The following is a 25,326-nucleotide window of genomic DNA, read 5'->3' as shown; positions in this document are numbered from 1 at the left end:
TCTGTGTTTTCTTTTCTTTTGTGCTGTTTCATTTCTGGCAACATATTATTGTTCCAGTCCTGTCTCTCTCTCAAAAGCTGTCTGACCTGTCATGTTGAGTGCTTGGAACCTTGAAAGTCAATCAAAAAAGGGAATTGGATGTGGTGGTGCTACTAGAAGGGAAATGTTCAAAAGGCTTCTTTCAGATCAACTCTTCTCATATTTCAGTCTTTAGTGCTAATGGTTTTGGTTTCTATTTGTGCACTTCTAGTGCATTTGTTGCTGTGCTATCTGGGCTGCATGCCCCTGATTAATTAAAAGCATACCTTGATGGAGCAGGAGATTTAAGCTCCACCATACCAGGTCCCATCACCAAGAGAGGACTTGTGCATGAGATAGGTCTTGCATAGCATTAGGCCCTATCATTGGTATAAAGAATTCCACATCTGCCCTGCACCAAGAATCTTCTGCCCTCCCTACATCTCTAAGACACAGCTCACAAGAGTTTCACCTGGAATGCTTATGGTGAGTGGGCCATACATGGGGAGGTAGGCTCCAAGAGAGCTACACTGTAGCGCCTGAAGAATCTTAACATTACGGCCAAGACCTCAGAGTGGTGATGGAATCAAATGGGGAGCAAGTGGAGAGCTTAGAGCAGTGTTGTAATGGGCATTCTAAGCTTTTCCTTGCTGAAGATGGCTGGTGTGCATTGGACCATCCGTCATTTCCCATGGTCTGTCAGCTGTTTCCTCTGTGATATAGTAACATGTTTGAGGGTAGTCATGTTAAACATTTTCACTCCTCACTTAACTAGTGTTCCATGGGAAACATATTCATGAAGTCTGACATAAAAATGATCAGAAAAGTATGTGCAAGAGATCTAGTGGATTGTAAAATGGGAGGTGAACTTATGTGCTAGAACTAGAAGGGAAAACATGTAATAGTCAGGTAAATCTAAAAAAAATAGTATGTTGAACAGGAATATCCCTGAGTTACTATCAGCACTTGGGTCTGTACAAAGTTATACATTTTCAGTAACACAGTGCTAAATTCCCAGCAGTGGCCTCTAGAGGCAGTAGCTCCATGTTCTGGGGGAACTAGGGGTAGGGCAGAGTAGGTCCTGGGTAAGTTTCACCTGGGAATCAGCATGCAAGGTTGATGCTCTGAGCTAGTACAAAGGTATTTCCTGTCTCCTCCCCTCTTCTTGCGATATTCCCTTCCCTTTATGGGGTTTATTGTCATAAGGATGTTCTTGTTTTTCCCTTACTTACAGCTTCACAGCACTGAATGCCAATAAGGAGAAGAAGAAGAAGAAATATTCTGGTGCTTTGAGTGTCAAAGAGATGCTGAAGAAATTCCAGAAGGAGAAGGAAGCTCAGAAGAAGAGAGATGAGGAGCAGAAGATAGTCACACCCTCACCAGCAGAAGCTCCGGCCCCGCGGGAAGTGGAGACTATGTCCGATCCTTTGCTATCTCTCTTTGGTCATGCCAGTGACAGTGACTTGCTTCAGGCAGCCACTGCCATGGACTCCCTGACTGATTTAGACCTGGAGCATCTCTTCAATGAATCTCCAGAAGGGAGTCCTTTTCATGACATGGAAGATGGGAGTGACCCTCTTGGGATGGGCTTGGAACAGGAGTTCAAACAGCCACCCTCCCTCCCAGATGGAGTACCAGCCATATTGGAGAAACGCATCAAAGAGCTGACTCAGGTATTGCAGCTAGATTAGGCATGGGGTCTACTGCCCAGTAGGGGGTGGATGGATTGTGCAGCTGATGGAGGAGGACAAGCCTCTTCTGTTTCATACACAGGTGGGTCTGCAGCTCCACCAGCTGGTGGGCCTCTGTCTGACATAGGATTGGCTTCACTTCACATAATTCCCCCTTCTTATGGAAGTGAGGGACTGTGTGTAGAGCCAGGTGTAGTCCAGCTAGGGGTCACCCCAGCTTTTGCTGCACTACTTCTGCTCTCAGTGCTTTTGAGATGGTATTAAAATGCTGCTTAGCTCAAGCGTACTGTGTTCAGTAGTTGGTAAGCATAACCTTTATCCTTGTTTTGGAGAGATAGGGACTTGGCGATCTAATAAGTCAGTTCTATCTCTAATTTCCATGGCTGACTTAAGCTGAGTGGGCTTATAATAGGCAGTGAAGCTGGAAGCCAAGTTACAGGATAATATCCTTTAAATCCAGTGGTGGTGAGAAATATGACTCTGAAGTGGTGCTACATTCAGCTTCCTGTACACTAAAGCAAGCAGATGCCAGCAATAAGTTTTAGCTTCTCTTGACATCTTGTAACATTGTAGAGCCCATATATCCAGGAATAAGGATTCATTAGCATTGTTAACTCAGCTCCAGTTACAGAATCTTCACCTTGAGATGCACAGAGGTGGATGCCTCAGTTAAGGCTTAACTATATCTTCACACTTCTGCCGGGTCTCTCTAAGTGGCAGAGAGGTCTGAGATGGAAAGAAAGAACCCAGTTTGACTTTCAGATCCCACCTGTGTGGCACTGACCATTGTGGGAGAAGGGAGAGAGTACTTCTAGAAGACTGATATGGAGATTTTGAGAGGCAGTAAACATTGAGCTCTTGAGGATACTTTAGGGAATTGCATTTTAAAAACCATTTGGTATTTCAGCTTATGTAAGAGCTGTCGTGTCATTTGTTTATGGACATGTCATGGTGACATTTTCTGTCCTGCTACTAACATTTAAATTTAGACTTCAGGTCCTAACCTCTGCTCTTACCCTAATGTAGAACAGTGGGACAGTCACCATGTTAGAGCATGTGCTCTTACATGTCTGTTGAGGTAGTTCCTCTTCATTATCACGTCCCTCTTTGAAATCTGAACTCTTTGTAGTGGTGGTGAGCTGTCAGCACTGAGGCATCACAGGATAGAAAGTTCGGCAAGGTGTTGCCACAGCAAAATGTGGGTGATAAAATGACATGGAACTTTTCATGGAGGTAGCCATTTGTTACTTTTGCTGTTAATGGATAACTGGAACAGATGTCGCTGGAGAGTGTATGTTATCTAGTGGTGAGTAATACAGTGGCTCCCTTGACACAGAGTTAATTATTACACTGCTGCAAGTTAGTGTGATGGCCAGTTACTGTGTGGTTATGGGGGAACATTTCACAGTGTAGTAGAAAAGCAGGATCACTGCTGGGTTATGTTTCTGGGGGGCAAGAAACAGTTGCATTTTCAAACTTGTGTTTCCTAAGCCCCCTTGGTCAGTCTGGACTCTGGAGAACAGACCCTGTTAGCAGGTAAAGGTGGACAAAGGCCACACTTCTGGATGCACACACCCTAAAAAAGGCCAGTTGTCTGCCCATATCAGCAACTGGGAGCATCCCTCTGTCTAAATGAAGCTTTCACACATTCTTCTCTTCTTTTCTCTCCTTTTGAGTTTTTGGTTTTAACCCTCTCCTCCCTGGTAGAATTTTTATAGTGCTGCTTCTCTTTTTTAGAAAAGAATTTTTGTTTTTCGTCTATCTGTGTGGTGGTGTCTGTTGGCCATCTGCCTGCTGCTGCTATCAGAGATGGGGATCACTTTAGGAATGTAGGACCTCTCCTTACTCATTCATCCCTTACCAGCCTGGAGCTTGAAGCATCAGCATAAGGGATTTCAAAGCCATCTCCCCTTGCTAGGACTGGCTAACTCAGTGTGTGTAATTCCTGGTTAATCCCAGCCCTTGCTTTCTTGTATACTTCCACTCACCAGTACAGAAATGGTACTAGGCGACCTCAGCCACAACTTATAATTTCTTGCTATCCCTCCTCCAGTTGTTTGAGTTATTTTTACCATTGTTCCACATTCTTATTGCTCTGATTTTTTTAGGTGGGTTTTTGTGTGCAATTCTTGTTACTTGGGAAACTTCCTGTACAGGATTCCTTGGCTGGAACTGACCCTTTTGTATGTGTTGACCTAGCACATTTGGTTGGTCCTCTGTCTTTTGCTAGGAAGTCCTATTTCCTAGTGTTCAGAATGACCTAGTAGGGACTAGGAGAAACCAAATTAGAGTTAAGTAAGCGGCCCCTCTGCTTCCCAGAGGCAGTCCTTGTCTCATGCTGCATATGCTACCCGAATTGCAAGCACGGGTCTGACTGCTGCAGCATGAAATAAAACATTGTGCCCTGGAGCCGTCTTGTGCTGAGGTGCAAGGAGCTGCTCCTTGTTCCCAGGGGAAGGCTGCTGTTGAAACATACCAGGTGTGCTAGTTGCTCAGGAGTCATCTGCTTGGCTACAGGGGAGGGAGAGTGGTTCTCTCAATTTCACAGGTGCATTGAAGTGAGAACTATCATTGGCTATTGAGCTGGAGTGTTTTCTGGGGCAGGGTTGGGAGGGGGACAGCCTTGAGAAGTGAGGGCATAGAGGGGATGAACAGAGGGCAGGACTCCTTATATGGTCTGCTTCTGGCTTGATGGGATCATATTTACAGTCCAGCCATCTTGCCCTTCCTCCAGCCCCACATCTATGAATTCACACTGCATCTCACTGAGGCTTGACAGTGGGGAGGGACTCCTCTATCCCTACATCTTTCTGTTGACATTATTAGGTATATACAAAAGGAAGGCAAGCATTGTACAGGCTTGCATTGCTTTCAATGCTGGTGGATGCTGTTTATTCACAGCGTGTCTCCTCTTGTACCCTGGTGCTTCCAGCTGGGTTTATTAATGAGCAGTACTTGTTCCATTTCTCTTCAGTTTCTATAATCCTCCCCTGCTGGAAGGCCCATGTGCATTGGCAGACATTTTCCCCTGCATCCGTTCAAATGAAGGCAGTGGCTGGGTGGCCCAGAAATGCAGGGCTGGACTGGAGTAGTGTTTTTTTTTTTTTTTTCAGCTGTTCCTTTGAATGCTGGCCCAGCACACTGGTATTCTACTCTGGAGCACCTCTCAGGAGAGCCACATGCTCTCGTTGTAGAGGTGACAGCAGGCAGTGCAGTATATGCAGGTCAGAGCAAGGGGGTGAGAACACCCCGTTCCTAAAGCAGAGAGGCCCAGGGCAACTTGGGGGAAAGCAGAGCATATCTTGCATTGGTATGCTTTACTTGGAGTATATTCCAGTGAAATAGAGCAAAACTCAGCCTCAGCCATGTGAAGCTAGTGATTGCATCCCCCGTGTAGAGTTAATGGTGAAGCTTCAGCTAGAGAGGCCCTAGCGCAGCTAGCTGATTAGCTGGGGTTTTGGGGCAGGCCTTCCAGTTCCTGACAAGTGGGACACGATTCGAGTTCATTCATGGAAGTGCATGTCATGCAAAGTAGGTGTTGCTTCCACTTGGAGTCTTGGGATGTAACCGATGTAGAGTCTCCCTGGAATAAAGTTGCTAATAGAGTTTTATTACAGTATCCCTGAGGCTGCTTTGAAAAACATTTGATTACTTGTGCCTCTTTGTATCTGTCTGTGAGCTAACAGCTCATATTGTCTACTATGAACCAGGCTGCCAGAGCTGCAGAAGGAGAAGGCAAACAGAGGTTCTTCACCCAGGATATCAATAACATCATACTGGAGTAAGTATCCTCATCTCTTACCTGCCATTAATGTAGAGGAAGGGGACACAACTCTGGGGAAGGGAGAAAGTTTCATAGAACATACTCCAAGGGTAAATCTAGGGGGAGAAGATCTCCTGGCTCTAGGGTTGAGGGCCATGGGTGGGGAGCTGCCCTGTGTAAGCTCCTCCTAGGTGTGTTGGGACTAACCCTGATGTACTCCATAATTGGCCTTAAATTGGAGTATACCAAATATTTGGGGTCGGGGTTGGGGAGAATTAAGAGGTGCGTCCAGTCATCCCGTTTCCATCTCCAGCTGGTGTTTAAGATAAACTGTTGAAATGTGCTGTGGTTGGTCAATTGAATCAAATCTATAACTGGAAATAAAGTGGCCTCTTCTAATTACAATAGCCTTTTTCCATGAGGGCTCTTAGTCATCATATTCCTTGCCATCCAATCCAGAACGGTATAGGGAGTATCCCCTGGTTAGAAGAGGAGACTAAGAGCTGGAGCTGCTGGGTTCAATTTCTGGCTATGCCATTGATTTTTCTCCCTGACCTGGAGTGATTCCCTTAACCACCCTGAATATTAGGTTTACCCATCTGTAAAATGGGGAGAATACCTACATGTCTTATCCAGCGTAATTTTCTCAAAGTGCTTTGAGATCCTTGGATGAAGGGTGAAAAAGTATGTTATCTCTGGTTTAGGCTGCAGTATTTCTGTTGTGATCTGTTTTGACTAGGGTACTAAGCTCCTTGCGGAATATCTTTCTTGTTTCATTGCCTAAAGCTTCGTTGGTCATCATGGTTCTGACTGCCTTGAAGGAAGTATGGAAGAAATGACACTCTTGATCTATATTGGCTGTAATATGTTTGTTATGTGCTCCGTTATGATGGTGGTGGGCATGTACTGAGTGGAAAAGCCTAGACTGTGTGATTCCTGGAGTCAGCTCACCACATCCCTAGTATTTTATGTGACTTTCTTCATGTCAGAATATTTGTGTTACTTTGAGGAAACCATGTTGAAGTCACAGTCAATTGTCTGTCTATCCTATTCTTCAGCATAGAGCTACAGACCCGTGAGCTGAATAGCCAGATCCGATCCGGGGTGTATGCTCACCTGGCCTCCTTCCTTCCTTGCAGCAAAGACACACTGGTCAAACGTGCCCGCAGGCTTTATCTTTACGAACAGGTGGGTGATCTTAGAAGCAGCACAATATCCTTTAATTTGCACTTTGACCATGCTCTGGAGATCAGGAATTTTCTTCTTTTTATGAGGTACTATTGTACTCTGCTGAGCATACAGTAGTCACCATGTCTAGTGGTACAGTTACAACACTGCTATTGTCTCTGAACTATGGGATCTCTTGAATGGAAAGTTCTGTGTGACACCTCACCGTGTCCTGTCACCCTCTGCAGGGTGGCCGTCTGAAGGAGCCTCTCCAGAAGCTAAAGGAAGCCATTGGCCGGGCGATGCCAGAGCAGATGGCTAAATATCAGGAGGAGTGTCAAGCGCATACCCAGGCCAAATTTGCTAAGTAAGCTTTTCCTTTTCTTCTCATTATCCATCTGTATCTCTTCTCAGTAGGTTCTCTCCACCTGCAGGTTGCTCTTGTGGCCTTTCACTTCTTTTCGGTCTTTTGTTTGTGTTTAAGCCTAGATGGAAAATTTCTGAAGGGCACAAGGGTTGTCAAGCTGTGTCCTTGCCCTTTGTGCAGTGGTCTTGCTGTAGCATTCCTGTAGCGTATCAGAGGTTAGGGGATCCTGCTTTAGCAGCACCAGATGCTTCAGAGGAAGGTGCGAGAAACCTCCTAATCTCTAGTTGTTAAAGATTGTTTTAAAATCTGAAGCATGAGAATTAATCTCTCTTCCATAGCTTATGTTAGCTTTCTTTAACTCCAGATGTTCTTGTTGTCCATAACCATGTCAGTTCTTTTCTGAATCATTCTACATTGTGACATCTGTGGCAGAGAGTTCCACAGTTTACTGATTCCATTCTCTTCTCAGGATGCTGGAAGAGGAAAAGGACAAGGAGCAGAGAGACCGGGTTTGCTCTGATGAGGAGGATGATGAAGAGAAGGGAGGGAAGCGGATAATGGGACCTCGGAAGAAATTTCAGTGGAACGATGAAATCAGGTTTGGACAGACTGAGTCTTTGACTGAATCTTTTCCATTTGTTCCATTCCAGACCCTTGAGCTTGATGGAGCTGGGAGTACATAGTGTGACTTTGTTTTATCTCTGGCTTTCTGAGTGTGTCTGACCCTAAATACTGAGTCCATTCAGAGTCTTCTCAGAGGCTTGGTGTTGCAATCTTTTAGGAGGCCAGTGAAACATTTGTTAGTCTCAGATTCTGCGTGTATTCTAAAATGCTCCCACTTCCAGGCATGGTGCTGGCTCTTCAGGAGACAGTAAGGGGCTTCAATGGGTAGATGCCAAGATAGTGGCTAGATGAGAGGTTAAAGATATTTGATAATAGGGAGCCTTTCTGGGAAAGAAGGAGCTACACTGAGGACATGAGGTCCTACAGATTCTAAAATGACCAGATTGCTGGTAATTAAAACTGCTAGAGCTGGTAAGAATGCAGCAGCTGGGATTCTAGAGTCTGGTAAAGAAGAATATGGGTAGGGTGGCATGGTTGAAGGGGAAAATGATAAAGGGCAAAGAGAAAACTGATCAACTCCTCATTGTCTCTTTGTTTCATAGCAAGGGCACAACATTAAATTAAGGGCTGGTTCCTTTAGAACATAAAGGAAACTTCACTTCACACAGCATCTAGTTGCCTTCTAGAACAAACTGCTGCAGTTGGTTATCAAGACAAACCGGCTTAATTTCAGGGCCATTAATAACAGCTGAAGTTATGGCAGTGGGCAACCACATCTTCTGCCTCGGGTATTAAGTTGTGGGAGCTAGGAAGTATCTACTCACCCACTCTGCCCAGTTGGCTGGGTGCATTACTGTGGAGGTGTCACTCTTCTCTGAAGAATCACCACTTGAGAACTTCTGGGCTTGTGATCCTCTATCTGGTTCATAGTCTGACCCAGAATGGCAAATCCTAATGTGAGGAGACTGATAAAATATTCACTCAACTCTGATTAATTGAGTGCACTCTGGGGGAAATTGTTGTGGGTAACCTGGTCTGAATCTGCTCATCCCTCAGGGAGCTGCTTTGCCACGTGGTGAAGATTAAACTGGATGGCTACGAGCTGGAGAAGAACAAGGCTCAGTCTCTGGAGGATTATGTGAAGACCTTTCTAGACGCAGAGGTCAAACCCCTCTGGCCGAAGGGCTGGATGCAGTCCAGGTGAGTCAGAGTGAGGCTGTCAATACTTTGCGCTCTGTTGTTCCTTACCTCAGAGTATCTTGCAGCATGTCAGACACGAGTGAGGTCTCATGTCTCAGTTGTGTCCCCATCTACTAGAAGGGAAGAAGCATCAGGAATGGTTAAGTGACTTGCCCAAGGTGTGTCAGTGAGTCTGTGTTCCATAAGTGGGAATTGAACCTGAGCTCTTTACTCTTAATTGCTAGGCTGTGTTTCCTCCTTACACGTTCCAGTGAGGAAGCCAGCACATGAGTGGGAAGTGGAGTCACTTTCGTGCTTCTATTGGCTGTTCTCTTGCTTGTTTTGCTCAGTAGCTTAAAAGAAAGGCAGTGATAAACCTCTAATATGGGGATTCTTCATCCCTTTGTCTGAAGTGAGTTGGTCTGAAGGGGAAAAGTAGGTCCCAGTTTTTTATAACCATTGTGTGAACGGTCAGTAATGGGTCTAACTGGACACCTGCATGCCTAGGTACTGCAGTTGTACACAGAAAGGAGGTTCACAAATGTGTGGACATTTGTAATGTGCCAATCAGAGAACGTGAGCTGGGCATTGGGATTGGAAAATGGGTAAGGAGGATTCCGGAGCTTAGAAGGACGCTGCTGGATTTGGACACAAAACTTGAGATTTGTAAAACATCAGCTTTTATGTGAGACTAATAGAAATAGTTCCACTGCTGTGTTCTGAATTCCAAATAAATAAACATGGAAAACGGTGAACATGTCAATATATAAACAAGCATTTTGTGCAGTTTAGGAGTAAAGTATCCATTGCAATTTGCGACTGAGTGCAGGAGAACTTAGACGTGAAATTGACTAGACAGTGACTATGAAAAAAAAATTGCTTTTCCTGGTTGCTTTCCAAATGCTCAAGCAAAATTCTCTGTTCTTCAAAGCTCACAGGCTAAGGGCAAACAAGCAGACAGAAGGCAGGGGAAAAGGAATAGGAAGATTAGGCAAACTATGTACAGTTTATATACAAGACAACTCAATTCACTGTACACAAGAAGGCAGAACTTGGTTAGGCTGCTGGTGTGCTGAGACCTCCGCTTATCATGTGAACCAATATTGTCTCTTGTTTCCTTGTTTTCCCCAGTTTGTCAGCATCCACCCATTGTCTCCTGTTTAAAATACTTAGATGGTAAGCCCTTTTGGGCAAGGGACTGGCTTTTGCTTCTGTGTTTTGTACAGCACCTAGCACAGTGGAGGTCCTAAGTGCTATGAAAATACAAATGATGATGATCTTGAAGAGGAGCTTCCATGTGGACAGAGTAGAGATTGTGTGGATGAGTTCAGAGACGTGGTGGTACATGCCCAGTGTATTTTAGGGTCTGAGCTGAGAGAGCGGCAGTTAGTGAAAGTAAGCTGGCGTTTGTTTGGGTTTTTTTTTTTTAGTTTTAACAACCAAATACATTTAATAACAAAGGAGCAGACATAAACCCTGACTGCATTTTTGTAATCTTTTTACCCAGACATCTAGAGCAGTGGCTCACAACCTTTCCTGACTACTGTACCCCTTTCAGGAGTCTGATTTGTCTTGCGTACCCCCCACATTACACCTCACTTAAAAACTACTTGCTTACAAAATCAGACATAAAAATACAAGTGTCCCAGCCCACTATTACTGAAAAATTGGTTACATTCTCATTTTTAGCATATAATTATAAAATAAATCAATGGGAATATAAATATTGTGTATAGTATATAGAGCAGTACAAACAAGTCACTGTGAAATTTTAGTTTGTACTGACTTCGCTAATGATTTTTTATCTAGCCTAGTTTTACAACAGGCTACTATCTAGATGAGTTGATGTACTCCCTGGAAGACTTCTGTGAACCCTCCAGGTGTACACATACCCTTGGTTGAGAACCACTGATCTAAAGGAGCAGCTGCCGTTATCCTTCTGTTAGCTGAATTGGTGTTGGTATTGGTATTGCCACGCCAGTTTTTTTTAGCCAGTAGCATAGGGCTCGCTGTGAAGTTCTAATAATTAATAGACTTGGAGCCTGTGGAGAGAGTAGCCCCCACCCCACCCCAGAGAAGGACTTGAATGGGGACATTTTGTTGCAGAAGGAGAAAGGCTTCCTGAAAAGAACTGGGTGCCAAGTTACCAGCTTTTCCTACCTCTGGCAGTTTGGCTCACCACAGCATGCATCATGGTACAGTAGAGTTCCGTTGTCTCCTGTGATCCTTGTCATTCTAGTGAGCCGGGCTGGATAGAACTGCTCACTGCTCTCTCTCCTTTTCAGGACTCTGTTCAAGGAGAGCAGGCGTGTGCATGGACACCTGACATCAATCCTGTGAGTATCTTGCAGCACTTGCCCTCCTCCTTGATTGTTGTTGTACTGTATTGTTGGTTGCTAGCAAATAAAGTTCTCCCCATTCGTTCCTTGTCCCTACGTGAGGCCTGCAGTCTTGCTTGTTCAGCTCTCTCCAGATGCAGCTTGGCTTTGCATGAGTGGAGAGCGTTTTTGGGAAGTAGCGTAGCTATTGTTTGCATATAACTTCACCTCCAACAATAGATTTGCTTGCACCTTGTTCACCTTGAGATTTCCCCCAGATAAGAACTCTAACCTGGGCTGGGCTTTCCTAGAATTTAGTCATTCAACAGAAAGGGCCACTTGTATGCTATACCCTTGGAGGGAGCATGGATACAGCTTGTGCTTGGTTCCATCAGTATGCAGATGGCACCCTGCTCTATTGGTCTTTGTACAATGTGGACTTTTTCTTATTGTCTGGCTGAAGAAGGGTCTGGGATAAGCATTGTAGCTAAGGCTCATTGCAAGCAAGAAGGAGGGATACCAGTTTGCCAGGAGAACCATGTGGAATTCAGCCGAGATGATGCCTGCCCTAATGACTTAGAGGAACCTTAATGACAGAGTTTATCTGAGGATGATTCTGGATCCGTGATTTCTCCTGGCATCCCAGGTAGCTGGCTTGAGCACAAACGATTGTGGCAGTTTCTCTCTCCGGCCTCTTTTTATAGTTATCTGTTCCTTTGTGACTTCTGGAATGTATTATTGCAGTGTACTCGGTTCAACACTGACTCGATAGCTGGTTCAGGACATGCAGGCCAATTGCTTTCAGTGACCAGTGCTCCATCAACACTTCTGCCTCCTCCCTCACCTTCCTTGGGCTCCTGGATGGAAGTCAGGACTTTCTATAGCAATAGCAAACTTCATGTGGTTTGAGTCTTAGCAACCTGAGAAGCTGCCTCTCTTCCTGTGAATCTCAATGGAGATCAGTTGGTGTGCTCCCGCTAACCGCCCCCAGTGCACTCCTTAATTGGCTTGTTCTCCAGGGAAATTCAATATGCCCATATGTCTTTTGTCTCTCTCCAAACAGGGCAAAGAAGAAAGTTATGGCTCCTCCAAAAGTGAAGGTGAAAGTGAGTTTTGTTGTCTCCCTGCCTCCAGGTGGCTGTACTTACCTATCTTAGGGTGGGGAGGGACAATGTTGCTTATGATGTGCATTGAGCTGTCCCCATATCAGGTTGCTATACCAGAGAGGGAGGATCCTTCTTGGTCTCCACAGGTCAGATGCTGTCTGTGAGAATGTATGAGGTGGAGGTAAACTCCAGCTGGTTCCAGGGCATTTGGATACTAACATGATTGTATATGAAGCAGACATAGCAAGCTCTGCAAAGGCTGCATTAATAGAACAGGTGTAAAAGATTGTTGCTTTAGAACCACCGTGGAACACAAATATACAAACTCGCTAAGTTTCCCCCGTAACGCCCTTCTCTGAGGAAGTGAAGTATTCAGTGGTGCTCATAACATGAGAGCAATTGAGTATGTTTGTTTAGCTGAAACAGGGCAAAGCCTCCACCATCCATCTAGATTTCCCCCAAGTCTGTAGTCCCCCAAAGTCTGTAGACTTGTCTTACATTTTAACAGGACTCCTCAATTCCTTGTCTCCACTGAAATCCAGCGATCATCAAATCTCTTGCCAGTAGTTACCTCTGTCTATACTTCAAATAGGAGATACCAGCAGTAATGTCTGGCAAATGTTGATTTTCTAAAAGCAGTTTCTTTACCCCACTTGAGAGGCTCCTCAATGGGGTATTTCCAGCCCAGCTTAGAGCAGAAAGGATCTGGAAACTGAAAGTCTGTTCTGGCAAAAGTTCCCTTCTAGCTTTGTCTGGTATCTGCATGGGGTGGTTGTTCCGTGGGTTGGCACTCAGGTGGGTAGTTTGCAGCAGGGTTATGTGAGTAATTTGAATACATTGTGCAAGTGGGGGGGGAAAAAAAAAAAGCAACCAGCTGCAGCGCTGTACAGCTTCAGTTGTTGCTCACAGGATCTGTGGGCAAGGCAAGTTCCTGAGCTGTGCCTTGCCCAACTTCTGCCACCTGAATGAATGGAATAGGCAGCCTGCAAGGCTGACTTTCATTCATTTTCACCAGTAAACTCTGTGTAGCCGGGCATCTCACTCCTTGTGACTTTCTTGCAGGAATCCTTCAGTAAGCCAGATAAGAAGACGCTAGTTTCTGTTCCACTGATCCACTCAAGTGGCCCGGTTTCTCTGCCTTCTGAGCCCCAGGGAGTGGCCATTGGCATCAGCTCCCAGACCAGAGAGCTCTTGTGTCTCAGTGTTGGCCAAGCATCTAGCAGCACTACTACCCCTGCAGCCTTTAGCATGGATGAATCCCTGGACGAGGACTTAATTCGTAACCCAACCTCCTCCCTGGAAGCCGTGTCCAAGGAATTGGCTGTGCTTAACAGCCGAGCTTGCGGGAGCCCCGATTTCACCCTCCCTGGACCCCCAAAGACTCCTTCAGAGAAGATCATGAGTCTTGCAACTTCAGAGGAGAAGCGGAACTTTTCTAAGTCCAGCTCTTCTCCTACCCCACCCCCTGCTGGCTCTCTACAATCACCTCTCAATTTCCTGGCCGAACAGGCCCTGGCTTTGGGCCAGTCCTCTCAAGACAAAAAGGCAGAGAGTTCTGGTTACAAAGAGCTGCCCTGCCAAGTGTCCCCCAGTAAAATCCTCCCCGATGTGCACCAGTCCAAACAGAAGCACCACAGTCTGCAGCGAACGAGTCACGGACCCCAGACGTCCACCCCCTTGCCAGTTGCCCAAGTGAAAGTCTTTCACTCGAGCAGCCAGCAGCAGAAAACCTTCACGTCCCTGGCTCCCCGGCAGAGCCCGAAGTCTGTCTCCCCTGTGCCCCCACGTTCCCTCCTCCAGCCGATCAAGCCATCGACCAAAGCTCAGGGCTTCCATTCCTCGGTCTCATCTGCGGGCAGCACTCCAGCTTCTAGCAGCTCCCACAAGAGCCCTGGCTCCTCAACGGCTTCCCTAAGCTACGCAGGAAAGCACTCCACCAGCTCTTCAGGGCAGTCCTACAAATCTCCCTTCGTTTCCAGCTCCCTCTCCAAGCACGGGGCTTCTTCCAGCAGCTCCACGTCGGCAGTGTCTGCACACCAGAGCTCCTCCTCGGGGGGCTTGCTGTCGGGTGTGCAGACTCCCTCCCCAGGGCAGGCTTCCAGCCGATCCTCCCCGAGCTCTATGGTCAAAAAAAACCCTGTCTCCCAGAAGCTGACTCTAGTAGCGCCACCTGGTGGTCCAAATGGAGATTCTGGTGGAGGAACTCAGGGGGTAGCCAAGTTACTAACCTCCTCCATAAAGCCAGCTGTGGTTAGTAGCACGGCATCGTCTACCTCTGTGCCAGTAAGTACGTTGCTGGGACAGCCCAACCTAATGTCATTGTGTCAAGCAATGTCTTGCTAAGATCTGCCTTAAAGTGAAAGCTTCAAAAGAATTTCAGGTGTTTCTTGAAGTTATTTATTTATGTTGCTGTAGCATCTATGGACCCCATTGTGCTAGACGCTGTACAAACTCTGAACAAAGACAGTTCTGCCCCAAGCTGTCTGTTTAGATTCAGGAGAGTGTGTACTCAGATCCCATGGACATGGGGTTTGCTGCAGAATATACCCTTTGCCAGAAATTTGGTGCTCCAGAATCTAAGCTTTCATTTTTATTTAAAAAGAACCAAAGTTTTTAGTCCATTATGGGTTATGAAGAAAACCTTCTGAACTGTGACTTGAGTGTAATCTGTGCAGTGCTATTTGCCTGAATTTGCAGGCAGCCTGAAACAATAGCTCAAAGAAATGTCTGTGTCCACTCCCCCATTCGGCTCAATAGGATGTAAACGCTGAAATCCAGCGAGACGAATTTCCACGATGGATAAAAATTGTGATTTTAAAAAAATAAATAAAAATCAGCATTATAAGAGAGAGATCAAATTTCTCATTTTCATATTGCCGATTCTTTACTTTCTTCCCATTTTATAGTTTTAAATCATCAAAGCTGATCTTTTGTACTTCTTTAATTAACTTCCTAACTCTTAGATTTTTCAGGTTTTACATAGAAGTTTTTTTTACTAATTAGTTTCACACTGCCGAAGCTTGTCTGTGCCAAAAAAGAGAAGTCCAGGCCTTCATTAAGATTCCTACTGTGAGAACAAAACCAACTCAGACACAAAATGGATAAGCAAATTGTGCATGCTAGATTTGCAAACATCACCGCTTTCCAGTAGATTAAACTTGTACAAGTCAAGAAAGCTGTAATGCTTCAAGCAGGCTATAAGTCTTGCACTAGGGTTTGCAGTTTAAAGTCAAGTGGGACTGGTGCTAATAAATCATCCAGTTGCTTTTCAAAACACCACCCAGATGAGCCTAAATATGAGCTTAGGAGCCTAACTTTAGATATCTATTTCTAAAGACGGCCTGTGTGTATATATAAAAAAACATGAGTTTTTAATGCATTTAAAGTCTGAATAACGTTGAGTCAAGCTTTTTGAAGTATCAAAGATTTTATGCCACCGAGGCCAGTTCTATACTACAAATTTCCGCTGGCACAGCTCTATTAGCTGGGAATCACACCCCTTCACACCTTGACTGACATAGGTGTGGTGGCAAAAGTCTCCAGTGTAAACAGTTACACGAGTAAAACCATGCTTTTCCTGGTGTAGCTTATTTTGTTCAGGGGGCCTGGAATAAGCTATGCCAGGAGAAGCATATTATTGCCAATATAAACTGCATCCACACTTGTCTGGCAAAGCCCTACTAGTGTGCTAATATAGTTCTACTGGGAAAACATTAGAGTAGATCTAAGAGAATTTTTTTAAAAAAATACAGTTTTAGCCCTTTAAGCCTGTGCATATGTATTTGCAGCATTAAGTTAAGCATGTTGGTAGTTTCACTGAAATCAGTGGGATTACTCGTGAGTAAATTTACCTCTGTGCTTAAGTGTTTGCAGGATCAGGGCCTTAATTTTCATGATTTTGTTTTTTGCCTGCAGAAGTTTTATAAAATTCAAACAGGTACCCTCCCCGTAGTGGCATTTGAACATGACAGCATTTATAATTGAATTCAGTATCCATTTTAATCTAAAGTTGCAGTAGAACAAATTTAGTTTTCCAGACTTCAACATGATTGAAATCCTCCCACTTTAGAGATTTAAGTATTAACACTTGTTTCACTACTGATCAATAACTGGACACTGAAATGGGTTTGTTTCACAAACTCAAACTACCTCCACCCCTTCCCAGAGGCTAAAATCCTCTAATTGTCACCTACCCAGCTACCACAATCTCTTGCTTCTCCTTGACCACTTCCAGATCCAGGTCAGCCTGTTCTGTGCAGAATTCTGCAGCATACTGAAAATTCAGGGACTGTGCAAAGTAAACCCAATGTAGGATCTCATTAAATAATCCTGGAGCTACTTCTCATATTTACTTAATGTGTTTAATGCAATGAACCCTGTGGTTTTCACTCCCAGAAGAAAGCTTATCAATTCTAGATGCCTTCATATAACAATCGACTGTCAAGTCAGCCATTCGTATCTATTCTTTTTTCATAACACAAGAAGGGGATGGGCTGAGAGAGGGTCGCCACTCAATTAAAAGAGCACATTTTAAATGGACTGAACAATTTGGTTTCTAATCAAGCTCTAGAGCTCTATGCCGTGCAGATTACTCAGAGCAAGAGCTAAGTAGGATTCATCAGAGAAGTAGGCATGTGACTGAAGAATATTTTCAGTTACACGGTAGGATAAGAATACAAGTTTATTGGAAATGAACCCTTGTGCTTCGGGACATAAGCCAGAGGTTAGTAAGAAACTTCCCATGCGGCAATGTTCGTGCATGACATCCAATCATAGAAGTGTTACACCTTCTGAAGGATCAATTCATGGCTGCAGATAGGATTCCAGACTAGATGGACTGCTGGTCTGGGCCAGTGTAATTGTTCTTCTGTTCCCAGAAACAGAACATCCAGACACTGGATTGTTTGCATTATGGAGCTGGTCTTCTGGTATCTGGCGGGCAGGCATTCTGTGTATGGGGGAGGAGGCTTTGGGCATGGGCAGGGGCAGAGCTCTCCTCATCCAATGGGAAGGATGAAGAGGTACCATTATGTTTCTATTTTGACTAACTTTTGCTGCTTCATTTCCAGAAAGGAACCGGTGGAGCTGTGTTGCTAACCAGCTCTCCTCCCTTAAGTGTACTGTCTCCATCCTACAAGACCAGCAGTCCAAAGCTGCCGGGTGCCCTGAGCTCCACCCCGCTGGGGATTATCTCTCCCATCCATTCCTTTCCTCTTCACGTCATCTCCTTCAGCTCGGACTCCTCCCCCAAAGCAGGAGTATCCAAGGATGCGATTGTCACAGGACCTGCCCCTGGAACTTTCCACCATGGCCTCAGCCACAGTGAGTGCTTTCCCCTGTGTGTGTGTCTCATACCTGTGCTGTAAGAATTGCATCAGGACTGTACTGTGTTAGACCATTGCATATGAGCCCAACTCTCATGTTGTTGCTTTGTGCTTGTAGTTCATGCGTTTGTGTCTTAAGCCAGTTGTTTTGGAGGCCCTCAGGCATGTACCTATAGCTAGCTCAGAAGTCCCAGCTATCCCTGTCTTCCACTGTTCAGCAGAACTAGTACTGGAGGCAAAGCTACAGGCTCTAACTGCTGCAGCTACTCTCCTTGTTTCCGTCCTCAATGTGTATTTGTTCTTTTTCCCCCCATCCCTTCCTTTCTTTGTTTTTCTCTCTAGGTCTTCTGGCTGGCTTGCACTCCAGCCCGCACCATGCAGCACCACTCCCACACTCTGCCCTGTCCACCCATTTACCGCAGAGTTTGCCAGGTAACTTGTCAGACAGTCTTGTTTGTCTTGTGCCTTGTGAGTCATCTTCCGCCTTGATGGATGCCTCATTTTGGGGTGAAAGCACCACCGCCTTCAATGTTGTCTTTACTAGTGTAGTCTTTGCTGATGCTTCATTTCACCAGCCTCATGAGATTTTGGGTCCTTAACGTCCTGTGTTTGCTGACTAGATAGTAGAAATCTTCCATTCTGGAAAGACAGACCCCTTCCTCCAGGTGCATTTTTGGATTTCTGAGTGTGTCAAGTGGTTTGGCTCTGTTCTTGGTGCATGGTAAAGGCCCACTCAACCAGGATTAAGAGCTTTATGTAGTTTTGCATAACTTGCCAGTATTGTCTACTATTAAATGTGCTAGTTGCATAGAGAATTGTCACCTGTTACCTAGCTAAAGACTGTTGAGCTATCTCCAGGAGGAAATACTGCTCCCATGCATAATATCGTGCTAGTTAGCTGCCTCTCTTTCAGCCACAGCTTAACCTAGTGTTGGTCACGTGACCTTTTTGTGAGTACGTTCATTGTAACCCCAGTTGGATACCTTCAGAACCAGCACAAACCATGGGAGATTTGTGAGAAGCAGGTGACTTTCCTTCTCTGTCATTTTGTAATTAGAACAATAGCTGCTCTGGCTTGTGTGGCACATGGCAAAGCCACATAAAGGCAGTAGCATTTTATGGGTCTGGGAGCAGGGGGGAAGAGGGATACAGTCGGTGCTTGTAGAATCAAGATCCAAGTGTAGAGTGCTGTGCCAACTTCCCCGGGCAACACTGAAAGTGCAGCTCAGTCCTGATAGACGGCTGTTCCTGCTTTCTTAATCCTGGACAATGCCCCACATAACTCTATTAATGCAATTCAGTCCTGAAGGACAGTACTTCCTGCTGCTGTGTTTCACACTTGAGCAACGTGCCACGTATAGGGGTGAGTGAGGCAGCTTATTTTTGGTGGGCAAGGCCACTGGGGGTGGATGAACCTCTAGTTAATCTAGCCTTGTACCATAGCTTAGTGTCATGTGATCTATTGTCAAGGAATGTGTTCCTCTGCTGAGCAAAGGATGTGGGCACTGTGCGTTAATGAGAACCCACATCAATCCTCTTCCCCACTCCATCATCCAAGTCCTGGCTGAGATACAGTTTCTCTCCAATGAATACACAATAGAGTAATCGATGTGGAGGAGCAGAGAACAGGGTCCACCTGTAGTGACTAAGTGGGTGAAATTAGTAAGCTGTATCCGTGATGTAGATAATGCAGGAGACAAAAACCTTTTGCTTTATGTTGTGATGATAAAACCACATCCTCTAGGGAGCATTGTTTTTAATGAAGCAAGTCTTACAAAATGTATTGTGTGTGTTGCTAAGAAGAAATCTCCTCTCTATCAAAAGAGAACTGGTGACTTCAATGGTAAATGGGACAAAATACAACATGGTTTTACAAAAGGTAGATCGTGCCAAACCAACCTAATCTCCTTTTTTGAAAAAGTAACAGATTTTTTAGATAAAGGAAATGCAGTGGATCTAATTTACCTAGATTTCAGTAAGGCATTTGATACCGTGCCACATGGGGAATTATTAGTTAAATTGGAGAAGATGGGGATCAATATGAACATCAAAAGGTGGATAAGGAATTGGTTAAAGGGGAGACTGCAACGGGTCCTACTGAAAGGCGAACTGTCAGGTTGGAGGGAGGTTACCAGTGGAGTTCCTCAGGGATCGGTTTTGGGACCAATCTTATTTAATCTTTTTATTACTGACCTTGGCACAAAAAGCGGGAGTGTGCTAATAAAGTTTGCAGACGATACAAAGCTGGGAGGTATTGCCAATTCAGAGAAGGATCGGGATATTATACAGGAGGATCTGGATGACCTTGTAAACTGGAGTAATAGTAATAGGATGAAATTTAATAGTGAGAAGTGTAAGGTTATGCATTTAGGGATTAATAACAAGAATTTTAGTTATAAACTGGGGACGCATCAATTAGAAGTAACGGAAGAGGAGAAGGACCTTGGAGTATTGGTTGATCATAGGATGACTATGAGCTGCCAATGTGATATGGCTGTGAAAAAAGCTAATGCGGTTTTGGGATGCATCAGGAGAGGCATTTCCAGTAGGGATAAGCAGGTTTTAGTACCGTTATACAAGGCACTGGTGAGACCTCACCTAGAATACTGTGTGCAGTTCTGGTCTCCCATGTTTTAAAAAGGATGAATTCAAACTGGAGCAGGTACAGAGAAGGACTACTAGGATGATCCGAGGAATGGAAAACTTGTCTTATGAAAGGAGACTTAAGGAGCTTGGCTTGTTTAGCCTAACTAAAAGAAGGTTGAGGGGAGATATGATTGCTCTCTATAAATATATCAGAGGGATAAATACAGGAGAGGGAGAGGAATTATTTCAGCTCAGCATCAATGTGGACACAAGAATAAATGGGTATAAACTGGCCACCAGGAAGTTTAGACTTGAAATTAGACGAAGGTTTCTAACCATCAGAGGAGTGAAGTTTTGGAATAGCCTTCCAAGGGAAGCAGTGGGGGCAAAAGATCTATCTGGTTTTAAGATTCTACTCGATAAGTTTATGGAGGAGATGGTATGATGGGATAATGGGATTTTGGTAAGTAATTGATCTTTAAATATTCAGGGTAAATAGGACTAATCCCCTGAGATGGGATATTGGATGGATGGGAGCTGAGTTCCCAGGAAAGAATTTTCTGTAGTATCTGGCTGGTGAATCTTGCCCATATGCTCAGGGTTTAGCTGATTGCCATATTTGGGGTCGGGAAGGAATTTTCCTCCAGGGCAGACTGGAGAGGCCCTGGAGGTTTTTCGCCTTCCTCTGTAGCATGGGGCATGGGTGACTTGAGGGAGGCTTCTCTTCTCCTTGAAGTCTTTAAACCATGATTTTAAGGACTTCAATAGCTCGGACATAGGTGAGGTTTTTCGTAGGAGTGGGTGGGTGAGATTCTGTGGTCTGCGCTGTGCAGGAGGTCGGACTAGATGATCAGAATGGTCCCTTCTGACCTTAGTATCTATGATCACGGTCTTACAAGTACCTACATGAGGAGAAGATTTCTGATGATAGATAGCTCTTTAACAGAAAGGCCTAATGAGATCCAGTGGCCAGAAGCTGAAACTAGACACTTTCAGACTAGCAATAGGTGCAGCCGTTTTAACTGTGAGGAGTTAACCATTGAAACAATTTACCTAGGGGTATGGTGGATTCTTTATCACCTGATGTCTTTAAATAAACATATATACTCTAGCTCAACCAGAAGTTATGGTCTTGATGCAGAAATCTTTCAGTAAAATTCTATTACCTGTGTTATGCATGAAGTCAGACTAGATGATTTCATAAGGGTTCCTTCAGGCCTTAAAATATATGAATCTGTGTGGTGGAATAAACTATGACAAACTCTGTGGAAATAAATCTTCTTTATGTTGGAGAGGAGCAGCTCCTAAGTTTGGGTTTTAGGGTAATGCAGATGTAGCCATCTGAAAACTGTATAGCCTGCAGTGTGTTGGGATGTCTCTGCTGTGCTGGGAATTGATGGAATCCTAAATTAAAGTGCGTGTAACAGCTGTCCAAAAGCATCTGAGCAAATGGCCTGCAGTGTGTGTTTGCCATGCTGTCATCAATTTGCATGTTGGTGGAAATGCACGTGTATTTCTCTCCCAGTGGTGGTTCTAACTTTACTTGCCGCTTGTTTTGAAAGAATGCGTGTCATGAGTCCGTTCTAGAATCTGCAAAACCCTCTTTGCCTTGGGGTAGCTAGTACAGGGTAAATTGTTAGTCCCCCATGCCCAATACCACTTCTGCCAAGCTATGCATTTCAAATACACCAGTTCATGCCTTAGTTTGATGCTAGTGTAATCTCGATTGGAAACTTTCTGCTTTCTTCAACTCTGTCTCTCTCTTGTCACTTCTTCTCCTCTGCGGAGCCCCTTTTCCTTGCTCTACTTCTCCCTTACCTCTGGTGTTCAGACTCCAACTACTGGTGGTGCAGTGAGTTTCTTTGGGGCTATCAGAAGTACAAAAAAGTTCATTATAGTTGCAGAGATCCACTAATCACCATGAACTAAAGTCCTATTTGAACTCTCAGTAACTACAATTTCCAGGTTGTCTGGGTAATCGGTAAAATCATGTATTTGTTAGCAAGTGACCTTATCCGTGGCTACTTTGGACTGATGAAGAGAGAATAGCTTGCTAGACTAGCTGGCTAACAGCTCCCTCCTCCCAGCTACCTGCATCTGTGGCCCTTGGTGATGCTTATGCTGGAAGGCTATAGAAGAGGTCTACTGCTTCCAGAGACCATGTAATATACAAGCACAGTGAAGACCACTCCCAGTTACCACCTGTCCATGAAAATCTCTATCTTCCCCCAGCATCTTCTAGTCCAGTGCATCTCAAACTATCTGATGTGGGAGACTGGCAATTTTATTTTTCCAATGCGCGCGCAGACTGACAGCCAATGGCTTGTGGACTGGCACTGGTCCACAGGCCACCACTTTGGGGTAGCACTGCTCTAGTCTGAATGCTGGGTGACCCAATAGCTTTTACATGCAGTGGGATCTTGGTGCCTCCCAGCTGTGCACAGAATCCTGTGAGGAGTTAACCACTGGAACAATTGACCTAGGGGTATGGTGACACTGAAATCTCTTCCCTTTTTTTTTTTTTTTTTCCTTTCCATTCTCTTTTCAGATGCGTCTCAGCTTCATGGCAAAGGGTCCAATGTGCAGCAGCGAAAATTGTGATGCCTGCAAGAGGGGAAGCTAATGCAAGCCCAGGAAAAACCAAGAGGAGTCAGCCGTGAAGACTGGATACAGATGGCCCGCTTTCCACCTGTTCGTTGTTTTCTTTTCCTGATGGCAGCTGGAGAAACTGAGTTGGCACTTTTGGTCAGTGGCATCCAGAGAGGAGCTCTGCAGGAAGTGAGCCACCTTGTGCCACACCTTGGTGAGAGAAGCACTTACGGCACTGTTTCACTGCTGCCAGTCCTCACTGGCAAGCGCTAGAACTTGTGGGGAAACACTGGTGGGGCATCTTTCTTTCAAAAAGTCAAGAGCCTTGGTGGATTTCCCCCCACCTGTGTCTAAATCTGCCAAGTACCTGAGTTCAGTTACTTCCTTGGTTCCCCAGGAGAGTACATAAAAGGTGCTTATTCCTGCTTTGGATTTACTTGGATAACTCAAGCACTACTAGTGCTTTTCGAAGACATTGACTCTGTCCTAATTTTTCAATTGTGCTATAAAGCAGTGCTCAAGTTAGTTAGAGGACTTAGCACTTCCTTTATGGTGACTATCATGAATCACCTGATATTCCCCTCTGGAGGAGAATGAAGACTCTTAGAGAGACATTTCTAGATGCACTCACGGACATTGATTCTACATTTTTATTTCCTCTCAAGGGATTTTTTTTTGTGTGTGCTCAGTTTTATCATTACCTTTGAATGCATTGGATTGATTGGAACACTTCTCAGCATGTCACATGTATAGGAAGACATAATTCCAGTGCCTTTTATGGTGGAGCAAGAATGGACTAATAACATCCATTTTGGCCGTTTTTTTGTGTGCACCTCAGTTTTTTTTTAATCACTCTGTATTTAATATGTATTCTGTTTTTATTTAATAGAGCTTTTTATGGTTGCACATCAAAAGCTGCACTGTCTGGACTTAAATGGTGACTTGGGTACTTTAAATCCAGTACCAAATCCAGCAAGAGCACCAATTCTTATCTGAGTTTGTGATAGTGGGTTCCAGACCCTCCCCTAAAGCCATTCTTTACTAGGGTCTTCAATAATGATCTCTCTGATGATCTAGATTAACAAAGATCACTGATAATCAAGTGAATATTGCTCCCCTTGATGACTTCTGCACTAAAATCATTTACTTGTCAGAGCTGCAGCAATTGACATCTGCTAGGATCTGAGTGTATATTTTTAGCTTTAGCCCAGTAAGTTGATTTCATTTTGTCTGCACGTCCCCTTTGATATGCCTGCATAGATTGAAGGGGCAGTCTGAGGTTCTCAGATCATAAGCCCCATTGACTTGTAGTTGTGGTGTTGTGATCTCCCTTCTTTCAGGTCACGCTTTAACCAGGTCTAATTTATCTGGACTTCAGAGATAGTAGCACTGCTTCATAAGTTATTGATTGGTATTTCAAATAAAGCTTGCAGAATTCCTTCCTGTGCTTTGGGAGGGGTACTGAAATCAAGTGGGCCAGCCAATAGTAGCTCTAGTTTTCTCTATTTTTAGTAAGACCCAAGACACATGTTTGGAAGTGGAACTGATAAAGGACTTCTCAAGATCACTTCACTGTTCGTATTTTTCTTTAAAAATGCAGCTCAGAATTCAAATTTGTTTACAGAAAAGAAAATATTTCTCAGTTGTAGCAAAAGAGCCAAAGACCGAATTTGAGTTACTAAGATAGAGTACTCTGAGCAGTGGATGTTGCATGGTTCCCATATAGGACCTAATCCTGAAAGGTACCAAGCACTTCAACTTCCACTGAAGCCAGTGGCAGCTGAAAGGGCATTCGAACACCTGGCAGGATCCCAGCCCTTAATGAGCAACCCAAGGTACTGGTTCCACTCCCTCTCTTTGCTTTCACTTTGGTGTTTCTGCTGGGATGCACATTTGTGTGTCGCAGCTGGAGCAGAATGCCCTCGTTTTAGGAATTTAGCAAAGCCTTTGCCTCAGGGAAATGTTTATTCGGTGGAAATTCTGTGGGATTTTTTCTTTTTTTTCTTTACATGCTGTAATGAACGAGTGAATGAATTAACCGCCATGGCAAGGCAGAAATATGGAATGAGATCACAAGCCCTGGGGAGAAGAACATCTGGGATCTCTGTCTTGACTAGGCAACGTTAGCCATTTTCTTTACGGTGGGGGGCGAGCCTCCCACCGGCACTTACTTAGTATGGCAGTTTCTGTTGTGTGTAAGAGCTGCTATTTACTTTATTTTTGTTGTGAGTGTTGGGACTGTCTAGATGACAATGATGGGGGTGGTGTGAAAACTGTCAATCTTGTACAGAGCAACTGAATAAATTGTTTCAAAGTTTCCAAAATGTCTTTTCAGTCTCTTGGCTTCTCTTCAAATGTAATTTGACTGGAAGATCATCTTAGTGACTATATTGCTGCCTCTAACCACTCATTGGGTCACTAATTATTAGTATGCATTTTGGCTGATGCTTTGTAAATGACCAAGTCCTTTTTAAAATACGGCTGTAACTCTCTTAAATTGCCATTGCAGTAGAATGACATCTTCTTACTCAACAGACCTGTTCCTGTGTGTGTTACATCTGCTGGGAGGGACCATCCTTTTAGCTTAATGTGACCTAAGGCCCAATCTATCTCTTGTCATTGTCAATGGCAAAACTCTCTTATTGACTTCAGTG

The 25,326-nt window shown here is 44.5% G+C and overlaps 1 protein-coding gene across 12 annotated transcripts in view; it reads left to right on the top strand.

The window, feature by feature from the left end:
• Positions 1-24,996, top strand: part of UBN1 (ubinuclein 1) — a 35,399-nt gene extending 10,403 nt beyond the window's left edge. For 3 of the 12 annotated variants that reach the window (XM_043493453.1, XM_043493455.1, XM_043493454.1), the window contains 13 exons: positions 1,253-1,691; positions 5,420-5,490; positions 6,531-6,660; positions 6,888-7,006; positions 7,476-7,604; positions 8,627-8,770; positions 11,035-11,085; positions 12,131-12,173; positions 13,236-14,456; positions 16,408-16,458; positions 17,243-17,495; positions 17,840-17,929; positions 22,632-24,996. In XM_043493453.1, coding sequence (XP_043349388.1) covers positions 1,253-1,691; positions 5,420-5,490; positions 6,531-6,660; positions 6,888-7,006; positions 7,476-7,604; positions 8,627-8,770; positions 11,035-11,085; positions 12,131-12,173; positions 13,236-14,456; positions 16,408-16,458; positions 17,243-17,495; positions 17,840-17,929; positions 22,632-22,684 — 2,794 coding nt within the window. In that variant the 3' untranslated portion in view covers positions 22,685-24,996. The remainder of the gene's footprint in view (positions 1-1,252; positions 1,692-5,419; positions 5,491-6,530; positions 6,661-6,887; positions 7,007-7,475; positions 7,605-8,626; positions 8,771-11,034; positions 11,086-12,130; positions 12,174-13,235; positions 14,457-16,407; positions 16,459-17,242; positions 17,496-17,839; positions 17,930-22,631) is intronic. The other 9 variants (XM_038420297.2, XM_038420298.2, XM_043493460.1 and 6 more) reach the window with 5 other exon arrangements.
• The last annotated feature ends 330 nt before the right edge of the window (positions 24,997-25,326 follow it).

This window comes from Dermochelys coriacea, chromosome 10 (assembly GCF_009764565.3).
Source record: "Dermochelys coriacea isolate rDerCor1 chromosome 10, rDerCor1.pri.v4, whole genome shotgun sequence".
Taxonomy (NCBI): domain Eukaryota; kingdom Metazoa; phylum Chordata; order Testudines; family Dermochelyidae; genus Dermochelys; species Dermochelys coriacea.
Note: the sequence above shows the minus strand (reverse complement) of the source record. Positions and strands in the feature narration are given on the sequence as shown.